The 17,392-nt window shown below is 39.1% G+C and overlaps 1 protein-coding gene across 2 annotated transcripts in view; it reads left to right on the forward strand.

The window, feature by feature from the left end:
• Sos (Son of sevenless guanine nucleotide exchange factor) overlaps positions 1–17,392 on the forward strand; it is a 669,490-nt gene that overhangs the window by 410,668 nt on the left and 241,430 nt on the right. For both annotated transcript variants that reach the window (XM_090376631.1, XM_090376632.1), the window contains exon 17: positions 16,116–16,223. In XM_090376631.1, the coding sequence (XP_090232757.1) occupies positions 16,116–16,223 (108 nt within the window). The remainder of the gene's footprint in view (positions 1–16,115; positions 16,224–17,392) is intronic.

A 17,392-nucleotide genomic window follows, 5' to 3' on the forward strand; every position in this document is an offset into this window, starting at 1 on the left:
TACCATCACTATCCTAATTTGTTGAAGCATACTCTTATTGCATCCATTTTTTTCTTCTTTTTTTTTTTTCCCCCTATGCATGGTTGAGTGCTTAATCTGCTGGAATACATTGTTATTTTACTTTATTAACAATATTTTGCTTTACTATTCTGTTTTGTCCAGCAATCTATGAGACTGAGTTATGACATCTAATATTTAATTAGTTAATCTAATAGCTACTGTCTTTTTTTCATAAGACAGTAGCTATTAGACAAAGGCTATTGTTGACACATATAGGCTTTGAAAATGTTGTATGCATGCAAATATACATGTCAATTTATTTATACAGTAGAAGGTTGTTTATTTGAAATTCCAAACAGCAAAATGATTGACAACCGATACCAGTTGTAGTAGCTAAGGCTATCCACCACTGTCTCATTTCACTTGCTAATAATGCATATGTGACTAGGTTTTTACAGTATTCTGACAGCTATATAAATATACAAAACTTATATTTCTTATTATTAAATTTGGTTCTACCTGGGAGCATCAGGTTTGTGGTGACCCCAATCAACCCACTAGTTATATATAAACTAACCCTGGAAAGGATAGCCTAATGTATCATAGATACATAAGTTTAGTCCATATAAAAACTATGCACATATAATGGCTAATCATCCCTATAAAATAGCATTAACATAGCACATAAGGCTGCCGTAGCCAAGTGGTCAAGCGCGTGGGTGCATAAGCACACTTGCCTTGAGTGACCCGGGTTCAAGCCCGTGACTGCAGAATATGGTGCTGTTTCTTGTGTTCCCTCTACCTTGTGAACTCCTCTGACTGTGTGGTAGTCTCGGAGTATAAACAGAAAATTTATTTATTTATTAATAACTCTATTAACACCCCTTAATAAGTGAGTCATCAGACACAACTCCTATATATATATATATATATATATATATATACACACACACACACACACACACACACACCGATGAGCCAAAACATTATGACCAGTGAGTCTTTATGCAAATTGAAGCATCTGCAGGTGAACTACAGGGCGTGCACGGGTCGGGACACGGTATAAAAAACACCAGATACTGAGCTCAATCAATCAGTGTTACTCTTGTTCTTCAGGTGGGAAAGGCAGTGGACTTAAGCGAGTTTGACACAGGCCAAATTGTAATGGCCAGACAACTGGGTCAGAGCATATCTGAAATGGCACGGCTGGTGGGATGCTCACAGCCAGCCGTGGTTAGCACCTACCGAAAGTGGTCCGAGGAGGGAAAACCCACGAACTCCCGGAGAGGTGTTGGACGACCACGGATCATCGATGCTCACAAGGTGAGCGAAGGCTCTCCCGGATGGTACATGGCAACAGAAGGGCAACTGTGGTGCAACAAGCCGGTAATTGGAATGCTGGTGATGGGAGTAATGTGTCACAACACACCCAGTACATCAAACCCTGCTGAAAATAGGCGCTTCCGTAGCCAGGTGGGAAGGAGCAGCAGTGCGTAGCACACGCTTCTTGATTAGACCGGGGTTCGAGCCCATCACCACCAAATACGGAGGATGCGGAAAGGTCAGGGAATGACCACCGCATATCCTGTAGCAATATGGCCTTAGTTGCTAATGCTCCTAAAAACCAAAAATAACAAATAACCTGCTGAAAATGGGGCTGCGTAGCTGCAGGCCGCTCAGAGTGCCCATGCTAACCACAGTTCACTGGCGACAGCACCTACAATGGGCAGGCGAGCATTGAAACTGTACCTTGAGTGATTGGAAGAAGGTCACCTGGTCTGATGAATCACGTTTCCTGTTGCACCATGTGGACGGCTGGGTATGTGTGCTTCATTTACCAGGGAAATGCCGCCTGGATGCACCGTGGGACGAAAATAAGTCTGTGGCAGCAGTGTCATGCTTTGGACGATGTTCTACTGGGATATCCTGCATCCAGTCATTCGTGTGCCATGCACTCTGACGTCTACCACCTACCTAAAAATCATTGCTGACCAGGTACACCCTTTCATGGCAATGGTCTTTCCCTCTGGCAGTGCCGTCTTTCAGTAGGATAATGCACCATGCCACACTGCCCGGATTGTTCGAGACTGGCTCATGGAACATGTATTGCCCTGTCCTCCAAATTCCACAGGCATTAATCCCATTGAGCATCTGTGCTTTGTGTTGGAACTGCAACTTTCATCTGCGGCGTCTCAGCCATGAACCTTACAGGAGTTGAAGGATCTGCTGGTTACGTGTTGGTACCAAATACCACAAGACACATTTAAAAATCTTGTGTCCATGCCTCGCCAGGTACGAGCTGTTTTGGCTGCACGTGGAGGACCAATATAATATTAGGTAGGTGGTCATAATGTTTTGGCTCATTGTTAATATATATATAGCCTTATTTTTTAAATATAATACCATCTAGATAAATTGGAGAATTTAGGATTCAGTATTTAGAATTTAGTAATGTTCAATCATTAATTTGATGACATTAATCTGTTCTGATACTCTTTTTCTTTTCCCATTTCTATTCCTCATATTCTTCTACCTAGCTTGGGGGGGGGGATTCACAGACTAAAAAGGTTAAAAATAGCCACAGGCAGAGGTAAAGGTGATTCTTGCATTACTTCTATTAGAATGAGCAGCGGCATGGAGCGAGGGGTACTGGGAGTTTCTGGGACTGATGGCAGTCATCATGAAACAAATAAATACATGGGATCTGTTAGTGTAACTAAAAATAAGAATAGGTGCATGTACACTTGCATGTACACCAATGATAGAAGTATAGTAAATTAATTTGATGAATTTAAAATGTTGGTTAAGACATCAAAGGTGGGTATTGTTGTCATAACAGAGACGTGGTGTCACACATATATTAGGAATGCAGAATTGGAATTTGGGGAGTATAATGTGTACAGAAATGATAGATAGGATAGGAAGGGAGTAGAGGTTATGCTGTTAATTTTTGTTTTTTTTAATGAAAACCCCAAACACGAGCAGTATTAGAACCTATAGTACTTGTTACCGTGCTTGTGTTGGATATTGAGAAGAGCAAAGAAGATATTTGTTGACATTAGATTTGAACTTCTGTAGACGGTAATTTTCAGGAAATACGTATGAAGAAAGGTTGTTCCTGAAAACGACAGTTGAATGAATAAACGAGGAAGATGAAAAGTTGGTTCTGTGAGTTTGAACTTGGACAGTAAATGAATGTTGGCTGGTAGCGACACTTGTTCGGACTGTTTTGAAAGAGAGAGCGGGAATTATAGAAGCCAATTCAGAAGAACAGTCCCCATGGAAGTATCTGTAGAAGAGGCATGCAGCAGAAACAGTACGTCTATGAGAAAGAGAGTGGAGAGACTTTGTGCTTGTTCAAAAGAGATTAGAAGTCAGGGCAATCCCCAAAAGAGAAACCGGACTGTCACCAAAGATAAGCATAGCAGCGGAAGAATCCTTTTTGCTAGATATAGACAACACTGAGTTTTAGAAGGGTTGAAATCAACTAAGTTGTCTTTGCCCCACTGGAGAAATTCCTGGAGATCAGCATTAAGGAATTGGTAGCGGATGTTCAAGAAGTTGAAGCTGATTGAGGAGTGCTATCATCGGCAAAACTATGGATAGGATTTCCAGTCAATGGAAGAAGGTCATTGATATACAAGAGGAAAAGAGTGGGGAAAGAACTGAACCTTGGGGAATACCAGAATTAGTGGAGAAGTTAGAACACAGAGAGCCATCCACCATCACTGAGCAATTAGAGAGAAAACTGGATAACCAATTACAAAAAAAGTTGGCAAACCATAAGATGAAAGCTTGTTTAGAAGACCTTTATGCCAAACACGATCGAAAGCCTTTGAGATGCCAAGAGCAACTGCTTGTGTTTCACTAAACTTTTCCATTGAATTTGTCCATAAATGGATAACATAAGCCAGAATATCACCAGTGGATCGATACTGACGGAACCCACACTGGCTATCAAACGGAAGGTTTCCAGGTAGTTTAGGAGTTGGTGGTTAATTGATTTCTTCATTACTTTAGAAAGAGTAGAACTAATTGAAATGGGACGATAATTGGATGAGAGGAATTTCTCAGAGTTTTTAGGAACTGGCTGGATATGAGCAAATTTCCAAGCAAAAGAAAAACACCTTTGGAATAAGAAAGTTAAAAAAAAAAAAAAAAAGGTGGCAAAGAACAGGAGTATTAAATTCAGCAGCACAGATTTTAAGAACAAGTGGAGAAATGACATCAGGACCTGGAGCTTTCTTAGCATCAAGATTCATCAAAATCCTTCTGACATCCTTTTGAGGGAGGACCACAGGAGGCATTGAATGGAGAGTGCTGGGAATGGTGGGAGGTGTTTTACCAAGATCATTAATACATGAGTTAGAAGAAATATGGATGCTGGCAGGTCAGCTTTATCCTTCGCTGAAGTGACAACACAACCATCTGGTTTTGACAGAGGTGGGAGCAGAGATGGACAAAAGTTGCGGCCAATAGCTTTGGCAAGAGACCACAATGCTCAGATACCATTAAGGCAAGAAGCAAGTTTCCAACTCTTAGCCTATTCAAAATCTAGTTTGGACTGATTAATAACTGCTTAACAATCGTTGCGAGCTTTGGTGTAGGCAGAAAATGAAACTGAAGAATTGGAAACAAATCAATTACGATATGCAACGTTGACATCAGAAGTTTTGAAACAGCAATCCGATCAAGGAAGGGAAGAAAAGAAATCTCGCAGCTCATCCCATTTTGCATTCTTGTAATTCCAAACAATATGAAGTTGGGAATAGCCATGAGATAAAGGAGACCATGACCAAGTTGTGATCTGAGGTCCCTAAAGGACCTTGCACTTCGACAGTGTACTTAGAAGGGCTGTTTGTGAGAAAAAGGTCACGTGTATTGGCTGTATGGTTAGGATTGTTTGTTATCCTTGTAGGTAAATGAACAATCTGTGCAAGGTCATTAGTAATTGCAAAAGCCTCAGCATTTCGACCAGCTGGGTCAGTGTAACTAGAAAACAGAAGCCATCTGGAGTTCTGAACATTAAAATCAACGAGGAAAATTACCTCACTGTTAGGAAAGTTGAACTGGAGAAAGTCAAGTTGCAAAGAGAGGAAGTCCAATTAAGAAAAACATAAAATCAAAGGAAGTGCATCCAGTTGCAGTAGATGGACAGTGCAATGTTGGGTCAGTTGGTGTGACATAAGCACTGGTAAAGCAAAAATAAGAGTAGGAGTGTTTATAGGCCTAATGAGTACAATGTGCAATTTTACAGAGAAAGAGAGTGGGCTAGTAAATCAGAATGTCTTATAATGGTGGATTTTAACTTCCCAGATATTTGCTGGAACGTGTGGGTTGGTCACTCACCCACTAACAAGACTTTTTTTGATTTATTGGATTATTGTTTTCTGCAGCAGCATGTTCAAGAGGAAACCAGAGAGGGTAATACTCCTGATCTGGTCATCAGCAGTGATAATTTGTGTATTAAGAATTTGCAGATAAAGGAACACATAAGCGGCAGTGATCACATTGTACTGATGTGGGATTTACTTAAAGATATATTACCATCAGTAGTAAAAGAAAGGGTATTTGCTTCCTAAAGGTGACTATAGTGATCTCAGACAGTTTTTAAATTCTGTACAGTGGGACCAACTGATGATGTTACCAATGACAAATTCTAAGTGCGAAGCATTCAAGGAATTAAATGTGGAAGCTACTAGACTGTTCATACCTATCGAAATATTGTTCAAGGTTTAGGCTAAATGGTTGTCATGAACTAATGAGACTTCTGGTAGAGAAGAAAAATGCATGGAATGCATATAAATTATCAGGCAACACAGATGCCTATGGCCGATATAAGCTAGTCTGTAATCAAGCGAAATCAGATTACGAGAAATCTTTGGCAAAGGATGCAAAGAAAAACAACAAAGAGTTCTTTACTTATGTAAACTCTAGAAGGAATGGGATGAATCAGATTGGTCCACTTGATGCTGATTTGACTGTATATGATCCTACTCTAGGATAGCCAACAAACTGAATGAGTATTTTGCATCTGCATTCACACATGAGCAATTCTGTAAGAAAGGGGAGGACAGAAGTTTACTAAACTCTAACAGGGAGCTAAATGATTTTGTAATTATGCAGAGCACAGTGGAGGAGAAATTGTAGAAGTTAAACATAAGAAAGGCACCTGGGGTGGATGGGATCTATCCAGTAGAGGTGGCAAAGGAACTAAGCAAACCCTTAGTCATAATTGTGAGAGCATCCTTGGACTCAGTGGATGTTCCCACAGACTGCAGATGTGGAAATGTATCCTCAATTCACAAAGGGGATTGAAGATTGATAAGAGTACTTACAGACCAGTTAGTTTAACTTCTGTTCCAGGTAAAATAATGGAGTTACTGGTTAAAGATGTGATTAACAAGGCTTGTGCGCTCTGGATTCATTATTACTATTATGGATTACTGCAGACACAAAGCGAAATGGAGACAGAATAAATAATGATAAGTTTAATATTAATTGGAAAACATACATATATCGGAACATGAAAGAGCCATCCGCTTAGCGGACATAGAACACTCGGCCATTGCCGAACACATTTGGTCAACCCACCACGACATTGACCCAAACCGCGATGTCATGATTGTAGATAGGTCCCACCACTACTAGCAACGTACCTGGTTGGAGTCATTGAACATCACATGCTCTAATACCTCATTCAACAGAAGCAGTGGATGTCGTGGCCACCCTATCATTCAAGCAACCATTTTGATGAATAACAAACATTGCCAACGTTTACATGCGTCACAGCCACAGGTTCAAAATCCGACAATTAACCATCACATCACGCCGTTCATATACATGACTGGCAGTACCCACCCTCATGTTCCACACTCTTAACTGTCAGTTTGACTTATGAAGATTAGCAAACTAACCAAAAGCTTTTGTATGTATTTAATTTAATATATGTATGTTTTCCAAATAATATTAAACTTGTCATTATTTATTCTGTCTCCATTTCGCTCTGTGTCCGCAATAATCCACAATAGTAATGGTTGAAGATGCATTGCAGGATCATCTAGACAAGACTGCAGCAATAATTCAGACAAAGCATGGGTTTCTTAAGGGAAAGTCTTGTCTGACAGATTTGATTGGATACTATGATTTGGTTACAAACGAAATGGATGCAAAAAATAATTTTGATATCATACACTTGGATTTCAGGAAAGCTTTTGACACTGTTGTGCATTGAAGACTACTGTACAAATTTCAGCAGAATGGTATTAAGTGTAAGTTTCTACAATGGATAAAAGGGTGGTTGAGTGGAAGAAGACAGAGGGTGGTAATCAATGGATGCTACTCTTCGTGGACTAATGTTATTAGTGGAATGCAACAGGGTTCGGTGTTGTGCCCACTGTTGTTTTGGATATTTATCAGTGATTTTGATGAAGGTATATCAGGCTTAGTGTTGAAGTTTGCAGATGATACAAAGGTTGGCAGGGTTGTTAATGACAGTAATGGCAGTGTGCTACTGCAAAAGCATCTAGAAAATTTGGGGAGATGGGCTGAGAAGTGAAAACTGAAGTTTAACATTGGCAAATACAAGAAATGCATATGGGTAGAAGTAACCCCAGAGGAATGTACCAACTGTGTGATACAACACTTAGGGTGGTAGAAAATCAAAAAGACCTGGGAGTAATTGTGCAGTCAGATATGAAGTTTTCTGAGGAATGCATACAGGTTGCAAGAGCGTATCATGCTGTTTTTGTCAATGATATACAGGAATTTTGTTAGGAGTGTTTGAAACAATTTGGTTGATTTCACAAATATTCATGGTCTCAATTCTAATGTCAACGATGTCCATTTCCACTTGCAGTCTGCCAAACCCCATGTACTTTTTCTGAGAGAATCTCAGTTATTGGTTGATTCAACTACTGCTCATCTCAGTTGCCAAAGTTATTCGCTGTATGATTCCTTTCACCTCAAAGGTGGTACTTGTGCATATGTCCTTTCCGATATTCCCTGTCAGAGACTTGGTAATTTGGAATCTCCTATTTTCGATCTTCTCTGGCTTAAAATCTCTTGACCACATTGTGTCAAATTCATCTGTTGTCTTTACCATTCTCCCAATTCCACTAATCGCTCAGAGCTCTTTAACTCCATCTCTTTACAACTTGACTTTCTCCAGTCCAACTTTCCTAACAGTGAGGTAATTTTCCTTGGTGATTTTAATGTTCACAACTCCAGCTGGCTTCCATTTTCTAGTCACACTGACCCAGCTGGTCGACATGGTGAGGCCTTTGCAATTACTAATGAGCTTGCACAAATTTTTCATTTACCTCCAAGAATAGTGGACAATCCTAACCATACAGCCAACACGCTTGATCTTTTTCTCACAAACAACCCTTCTAAGTACATGGTCGAAGTGAGTGGTCCTTTAGGTACTTCAGATCACAACTTGGTGATTGTCTCTTCTCCAATGGCGCCTCCGTAGCCAGGTGGGAAGGAGCAGCAGTGCGTAGCACACGCTTCTTGATTAGACCGGGGTTCGAGCCCGTCACCACCAAATACGGAGGATGCGGAAAGGTTAAGGAATGACCACCGCATATCCTGGAGCAATATGGCCTTAGTTGCTAATGCTCCTAAAAACCAAACAACAACAACAACATCTTCTCCAATGGAGCCTTTATCTCATGGCTATTCCTAAGCTCGTATTGTTTGGCATTACACAAATGCAAAATGGGATGACCTGCAAGATTTCTTTTCCCCCTTTCCTTGGTCGGATTACTGTTTCAAAACTTCTGATATTACTGTTTGCTCAGATCATATCAGTGAAATTATTCTTGTAGGAATGGAATCCTTTATTCCACACTCCATTTTAAAATCTTGTCCTTTATCTAAACCTTGGTTTTCCAATAAATGTGCTAAGGCTGTTCAAGAGAAGAACATTGCATATCGTAATTGGCTTGTTTCCAATTCTTCAGTTTCATTTTCTGCCTACACCAAAGCTCGCAACAGTTGTAAAGCAGTTATTAATCAGTCCAAACTAGATTTTGAACAGGCTAAGAGTTGGAAACTTGCTTTTTGCCTTAATGGTAGCTGAGCATTGTGGTCTCTTGCCAAAGCTATTGGCCGCAACTTTTGTCCATCTCTGCTCCCACCTCTGTCAAAACCAGATGGTTGTGTTGTCACTTCAGCGAAGGATAAAGCTGACCTGCCAGCATCCATATTTCTTCTAACTCATGTATTAATGATCTTGGTAAAACACCTCCCACCATTCCCAGCACTCTCCGTTCAATGCCTCCTGTGGTCCTCCCTCAAAAGGATGTCAGAAGGATTTTGATGAATCTTGATGCTAAGAAAGCTCCAGGTCCTGATGTCATTTCTCCACTTGTTCTTAAAATCTGTGCTCCTGAATTTAATACTCCTGTTCTTTGCCACCTTTTTTTTTTTTTTTTTTTAACTTTCTTATTCCAAAGGTGTTTTTCTTTTGCTTGGAAATTTGTTCATATCCAGCCAGTTCCTAAAAACTGTGAGAAATTCCTCTCATCCAATTATCATCCCATTACAATTACTTCTACTCTTTGTAAAGTAATGAAGAAATCAATTAACCGCCAACTCTTAAATCTACCTAGAAACTTTCCGTTTGATAGCCAATATAGGTTCCGTCAGGATCGATTGGTCATATGGATTTATCGACAAATTCAATGGAAAAGTTCAGTGAAACACAAGCAGTTGCTCCTGACATCTGAAAAGCTTTCCATTGTGTTTGGCCTAAAGGGCTTCATCTTATGGTTTGCCAACTGTTTTTTGTAATTGGTTATCCAGTTGTCTTTCTAATTGCTCAGTGAGGGTGATGGTAGATGTCTCATGGCTCTCTGTCTTCTAACTTCTCCCCTAATGCTGGTGTTCCCCAAGGTTCAGTTCTTTCTCCTACTCTTTTCCTCTTGTATATTAATGACCTTCCTCCATTGACTGGAAACCCTATCCATAGTTTTGCCAATGATAGCACATTGGATTCCACTTTCCATTTTGAGAAACCTTGCCTGATCAGCTTCAACTTCTCGAATCATCATCATCATCATCATCAGCCATTTTCAATCCACTGCAGGATGAAGACCTCTCCAGCAACTTTCCAGTTCCTTCTGTTTTGAGCACTGGCCATCCATTTACTACTCAAAAACTCATGAATTTCATCTATCCATCTCCGCCTTTGTCTTCCAGGATTTCTTCTAGCTCCTCTTGGGTACCATTCTGTTATTTTCTTAGTCCATCTGTCATCATGTCTTCGAGCTATGTGTCCTGCCCAAGACCATTTTAGTTCTTTAGTTTTGATAAGAATGTCCTTTACTTGAGTTTGCTGCCTAATCCATGTGTTTCTCTTCTTATCTAACAGTCTGATTCCCAATATAATTCGTTCCATTCTTCGCTGTGTAGTTCTTAGCATCTCTTCCATTCTTTTGGTGAGTGCCCAAGTTTCACTTCCATAAGTCATGGTGGGGAGTATACATTGATTCATTATTTTACGTTTCAGACAAACTGGGATATTGCTCTTCAGTATGTGACTATATTTCCTGAATGCTATCCATCCAAAATTTATTCTTCTCTTGACTTCCAGCCATTTATCATTATTACAGGTAATAACTTGTCCCAGATAAGTATATGACTCCACCTTTTTAATTTCTGCTCCTTCAATCATTATTTCCCTTTCCGTGGCATACTTGTTCATCATTACTTTTGTTTTAGCCATATTCATCTTTAGTCCAAAATCCTTATTAACTGTGCATAACTGATTAAGATTTTCCTCTAATTCTTTGGGATCGTGGCTTATGACCACAATGTCATCTGCAAATCGTAAATGGTTTAGGTACTCTCCGTTCACATTGACTCCTTTCTGCGACCAGTCTAATCTTCTGAAAGCTTCCTCAAGGGCAGTAGTAAACAGCTTCGGAGATATTGTGTCTCCTTGTCAAACTCCTTTCTCGATTTTAAATTTGCTACTGTCTTTGTCTAGTCTAATAAAGGATGTAGAACTCTCATATATTTTCTTCAAAATCATAATATATGGAGTATCTATGCCTTGTCTTTCCAGTGCCCGAAACATTGCCTTATGCTGTATGGAGTCAAATGCCTTTTCATAATCCACAAATTCCAGGCATAATGGTGTTTTATATTCATTTGCTTTCTCCATTAGCTGTGATATTACGTGAAGGTGATCCATAGTTGAGAATCCTGTCCTGTCCTAAAGCCAGATTGCTCTTTCGGTTGATTCTCATCAAGTATTCTTTCTAATCTGTTAGTAATGACCCTTGTGAACAACTTGTAGATATGGGATAACAAGCTAATTGGTCTATAATTTCCAATTTCTGATTTATCTCCTTTCTTATGCAGCAAAACTATGATTGCATTATTCCACTGCTTATGCATCACACCTTTTCTAATGCACTTTGTGAAGAGCCTTGCCGGTTTTTGTGTTATGTCTCTTCCTCCCAATTTTAACAACTCTACAGTAACTTCATCTTCCCCCGAGGCTTTCCGATTCTTCATTTTCTTCAATGCATGTTCTACCTCATCAGGAAGAATATCGGGTATGTCGTATGTGTTGCTACTTTGCAATCCATCTTCCCCACTGCTGGTATCATTCCCTCGCTCCTTGTATAATTCTCTATAGTAGTCTTCTGCTATATTTGAACTATGCCTTCTCTGCTGTTTAAAAGTACACCATCGCTATTCTTCAGTTTCAGTATCATTTGTCTTTCTGTATTACTGCTCATGGCTGCTGATTTAAATCCTTTGTTTTCCCTTAATGCTTGTTCTACTTTTCTTGTGTTAAATCTTCTTATGTCCTCTCTGAGTCTCTTTCTAATGGCTTTGCATAACTCAGTATACTCAATTTTCTCCCTGTCAGTGTTTTTCTTGCTCTTCATTTGTCGTCTTTGTTTCATCATGGCAAGTGTTTCTTGACTAATTTTTTCTTCTTTGGATTTCTGTTTCCCTATAGGTTTCTTGGGCTTTATCACTTTCAGAAAGTTGTAATATTCCTCGTCGATATCTTGGTCCTGAGCAGTCTGCAGAAGCTCAAACTTGTTCTTAAGTTCCAGTACATACTGCTTTTTCTCCTCCTCTGTTATTTCAAAGACCTTTGTATTATTTACTTGAGTCAGTTTTTTCCTTTCCTTTCCTACATCTATATCAAGTGTACATCTTACCATTCTGTGATCACTTCCAACATTTACCTTATTCAGGACGGTAACATCATTCACAATATATCTTCTGTTAGTGAGGATGAAGTCGATTTCATTAGTTGTTTTCATTAGTAAAGTCGATTTCATTAGTAAAAATCCATTTGGACTCTTCCATGTCCACTTTCTGTTCACCCTTTTCTTCAAAAAAGTGTTCATTACTGACATTCCTTGAGATTCTGCAAATTCCACAAGTCTTTCACCTCTTATTTCTTTCACCAATTCCAAAATTTCCTATAGTTCCTCTTTCTGCGCTGTTTTGCCTTTTTCCAACCTTAGCATTGAAGTCCCCCATATTAATAGTGTAGTGGGTTTTCTGCTCATCTAGAAGACTCAATTTCAGTGTACATTTCTTCAACCTCTTCATCATCATGACTCGATGTTGGTGCATAAATCATTATAATCTTTAGCTTGTACCTCTTAGAAATCTTGAGTATTAGTCTTGACACCCGTGGTGATGTACTTTTGAATTCCAAAATGTTGTTTTTAAAATATTTATAGACCAGAAACCCAATTCCACCTTCTCTCCTTTCACTGTTTCCATTGGTGTACAGCAGATTTCCACTTGATAAACTTATGAGTGATTAATTTCTTCTTCTTGTTTCAGCCAAACCGATGATATTCCAATTCACATTTTCTAATTCCTTTTCCAGCTCTAATATCCTGTCTTCACCGATGAGTGATCGTACGTTATAACAGGCCAAGTTCAATTTCCGTGCATGGCAGCCTGGTCGTACCCAGAGATTCTTAGCACCCTCTGCTTCCACTCTGATCCTCTCGCTGCCGTAAGAGGGAGAGTGAAAGCTGCTGGGGACTGTGAGGGCCATTTGTATTGTTGTGCTCTCATTGCTGGAGGGTTTGGTCTTTTCCTCTTCACGCTGACCAGGCGTCTTGAAGAGAACCACTCTACACGTTCGTTGCCACCTGAGTGACATAACAGGGCTTAACATCGAGAAGGTGTGCGTGAGTGGATTTTAGGGAGGCAGGCCAACCGGACTTCTCCTAAATCTTCTGTATTTCCCAATTCACTAAATGCCGTTCTCTTGGCAAAGACAACTTAGTTGATTTCAATCCTTCTAAAACTCAGTCATGTCTTATATCTAAAAAAAGGATTCTTCTGCTGCTATGCAAAAAAGGATTCTTCTGCTGCTATGCTTATCTTTGGTGACAGTCCGATTTCTAGGCAAAATGATATATCTCTTTTGGCGATTACCCTGACTTCTAATCTCTCTTGGCATAAGCACATTAGAAATATTGCTTCCTCTGCATTTAAAAACTTCAGAGCAATATGGCCTTAGTTGCTAATGCCCCTAAAAACCAAACAACAAAACATACAAAACATTTAAAAACTTGGTTTTCTCTTTCACTCTCGGCGTTACTTTTCTTCCAAACAGCTGTTCACTCTGTACAAATCGCAAATCCGCCCTACCATGGAATATTGTTCCCACATCTGGGGCGGAGTCCCCAAAACCCCTCTCAGGATTCTAGATTCCATTCAGAAGAGGGCAGTTAGGTTAATTAATGACTCCTCTCTAACAGAGTCTCTTCACTCGCTGTCTCCTAGACGTACTGTTTCTGCTGCATGCCTTTTCTACAGATACTTCCATGGGCACTGTTCCTCTGAATTGGCTTCTATAATTCCTGCTTTCTCTTTCAAAACAGTCTGAACAAATGCCGATACCAGCCAACATCCATTTACTGTCCAACTTCAAACTCACAGAACCAACTTTTCATCTTCCTCGTTTATTCATTCAACTGCCGTTTTCAGGAACAACCTTTCTTCATACGTATTTCCTGAAAATTACAGTCTACAGAAGTTCAAGTCTAATGTCAACAAATATCTTCTTTCATCTTCTCAATCTCTAACCCAGGCACGGTACTAAGTACTATAGGTTATAATACCTCTCGTTTTTGGGGTTTTCATAAAAAAAAAAAAAAAGTAGGTGATTATCCCTTTTGTATATATATGGCAATGGTCAGGCTATGCCTTGAGTACTGCGTACAGGTCTGGAGACCTCATTTTAAGAAGGATGTAGATTTGCTTGAGTGTGTACAGAGAAGGACAACAAGATTGGTGAGAGGAATGAAGGGATTCTCTTACCAAGAGCACCTCCGTAGCCAGGTGGGAAGGAGCAGCAGTGCGTAGCACACACTTCTTGATTAGACCGAGGTTCGAGCCCGTCACCACCAAATACGGAGGATGCGGAAAGGTCAGAGAATGCCCACTGCATATACCCGAGCAATATGGCCTTATTTGCTAATGCTCCCAAAAACCAAATAACAAACAAACAAATTCTTACAAAGAGAGGCTTAAGTTCTGCAAATTGCAGTGGATGGAGACTAGGCACCTGCAAGATGATCTGATTGTGAGGTGTATAAGGCCTTGTGAATGGATTGAGCTTGCTGAATTCTGATGGGATTCTTTCAGTTGCTCAGATTATGAACCTAAGGGGGCATAAATTCAAATTGAGGAAAGATGGTTGTAGAATAGATGTGCGGAAATTTGCCTTTAGCCAGCGGGTGGTTAATTGTTGGAAAAAACTTCCATCTGTCATTGTAGAAGTTGATAGCTTAAATAAATTGAAGCAGGAACTGGACAAATGTTTATAGGAAATGGTTGCGTGAATTTATAACAAATATCATACCTGCCATTCAAGTTTTAGGAATAAATAAAAATATCAACTTTCTTCTTCTTATATGCTTGAATGGTCAGCCACATGCGATCAGAGGTGTTAACAAGATAAAAGACACAAGAAAGTTCATATTTCCATATACACTTTGTTGCCAAATGTATCAGGAAACCACTTGGAATTTGGAGAAAATGAATCGCACCTACCTTCGACATGTCAAGAATGAATATAAAGCTACTGCATTCACATTAAAAATAAGCGGGGCAGTGGAATAAAATATCTGAATCGAGATGGTGAGCTTAGCAATATAACATGGAGTCATCATAGGATACAGTATTAGAAATCAATCATTCCATGCCATTGCAGAAAATCTACAACACCCTAGATTGATGGTGGCTGATATATTTTTCCATAACATTTTTCCATCTGATACAGCAGATGAAAGGTCATTATTCTACTACATCCAGGAAACATTTAAGTGCAGAAAGAAATACCAGATGTAAGAGTGGATGTAGATCCCATCAATTGTCAATGAATTCTGCCAGCCAGGAGTTCAGCGAAGTTGATAGAACTGATATTAGTATGAAGACGATACTTTTGGAGCTGCATAGCATTGGATTCTAATGAAGGCGCAGGACAAAACTTGCCAGCCAAGACACCAGCCAAGTTGATGCACTACATCAGCTTGGCTGGTGCACAACAAAATGCAGTTAGTCCTCAAATATTGGAAAGCTGTGGATTGTTGAATCATGGTATATAGTTTTATAATCTAATGGCTGTGTGTAGGTCTTACTAATGTTGCCCAGATGCCTGGAGAACATTATTTACCCAAGCATGTCATCTCAATTGAGTTCTTGATAGTGTAAAAGCAATTTTAGTCAATGCACTGTAGAAAACCATTTTGTATATAAGCTCCTTTTGTTATTAATGTGTTTCATCAGTTTATGTAACATTGTTACAATTCATTGCTGTGATATAACCTAGTACAGACTTTTTTGCCATATTTTCATTTACTATGTTAAAAAAAAAAGTGCGATAACCAACAAACCTTGAATGGAGTATATTGTCTGAATGTTTTTTTAAATAAATAAATAAAGATAAGAAATATGTTCATCATGTTTATTTAAATTTTATTTTAGGGTTATTAATGGTTCTAAATTTTTAATTTTTGTAAATCGTTAAAGTGTATTGAGAAACTCTAAATATATAATAATTGATAGTATAGACTTTAATATCTAGAATGCCTTTCTTTTCCACAAAGATGGAGTGCATAGAAGAACCACGTGAAATTACGTTTGGTTATGAAAAAATTCCACCACAGATAGAATGGTACCTGAGTAAATCTTCAGAAAAATTTGATCTACTTACGGTAAGCTTACTTTAAAAAGAATATTATTTGAGTTGACTTGAAAACTTATCACATGTGTCAATATTACTATTAGCCATATAGTGAAGGAGACGACAGGCTTTTGCTGCACTAGCCACAAATAAATAATAAAAAAAAAAAAATGAACATCTATAAAATGAAGAAAAATTAAACAACCTATGTGTTTCATTCCTCGTGTAGGTAACTATCCAGCTGACTTTTGAATTTCTCCAACCTTCAACTGCGGCTACCTGTTGAGGTAACTTATTACATCACTAAACTCATTGGCTAAAAGAACTTCTTACAGTCTAATCTAAATCTATTTTTCCTGTAATTTTAATTTATGACCAAGAGTTCTGGAATCATAACAGAGAAAAGTGATCCTCATAAAACTTTATTTAGTCCGTTAGGTCCCTGTCTAAGGTGTTTGGTTGCTAAGTCTGCAGGCCATATATTTGAAGTCCTTTGTACTGGTGCCCTTTTGCAGATCCTGCCAAGTGGGTTGCCCATCTCTGGATCCTCTCAAGAACAAGAAATATAGATTAAATTTAGTTTTAACACATTATTGTTAATTTTAGACAATCCTTGTAGGTGCCTCCGTAGCTAGGTGGGCAGGAGCAGCAGTGCATAGCACACGCTTCTTGATTAGACCGGGATTCGAGCCCGTGACCACCAAATACGGAGGATACAGAAAAGGTCAGGTAATGACCACCGCATTACGCAATATGGCCTTAGTTGCTAATGCCTAAAAACCAAATAACAACAACAATCATTGTATGGTTTTTATATAAGGCTTGTGTATCTGGTGTCATTTGTGATGATATATATGCAGTGGGCCTCGACTTATGATGACATCGACATCCGATATTCTCAGGAACTGATATATATATTTCATATGATCATTTATTTTAAGGACCGATGATATTTGCAGGTACCGATGGCTTTCTGATATAGCTGGAATGATACATAGGTGAAAATTTTCAGATGTGCGGCACACGGAACATCATTCGTACGATTGTTCTCAACCAAATAACGTCTTTTTTATTGTTCAACAACATTGTGCAACGCGTGGGTGCAGAACATCGCACATGCAATTGTTTCAGTTCTATGACGTTCTGAAACTTAAAGCTCTATCAACCAGTGGCAGTACTGTGTGCTTTAAAGACTAAAAC

This window comes from Mastigoproctus giganteus, chromosome 6 (assembly GCF_048544385.1).
Source record: "Mastigoproctus giganteus isolate SK-2022 chromosome 6, ASM4854438v1, whole genome shotgun sequence".
In the NCBI taxonomy this organism is placed as follows: domain Eukaryota; kingdom Metazoa; phylum Arthropoda; class Arachnida; order Uropygi; family Thelyphonidae; genus Mastigoproctus; species Mastigoproctus giganteus.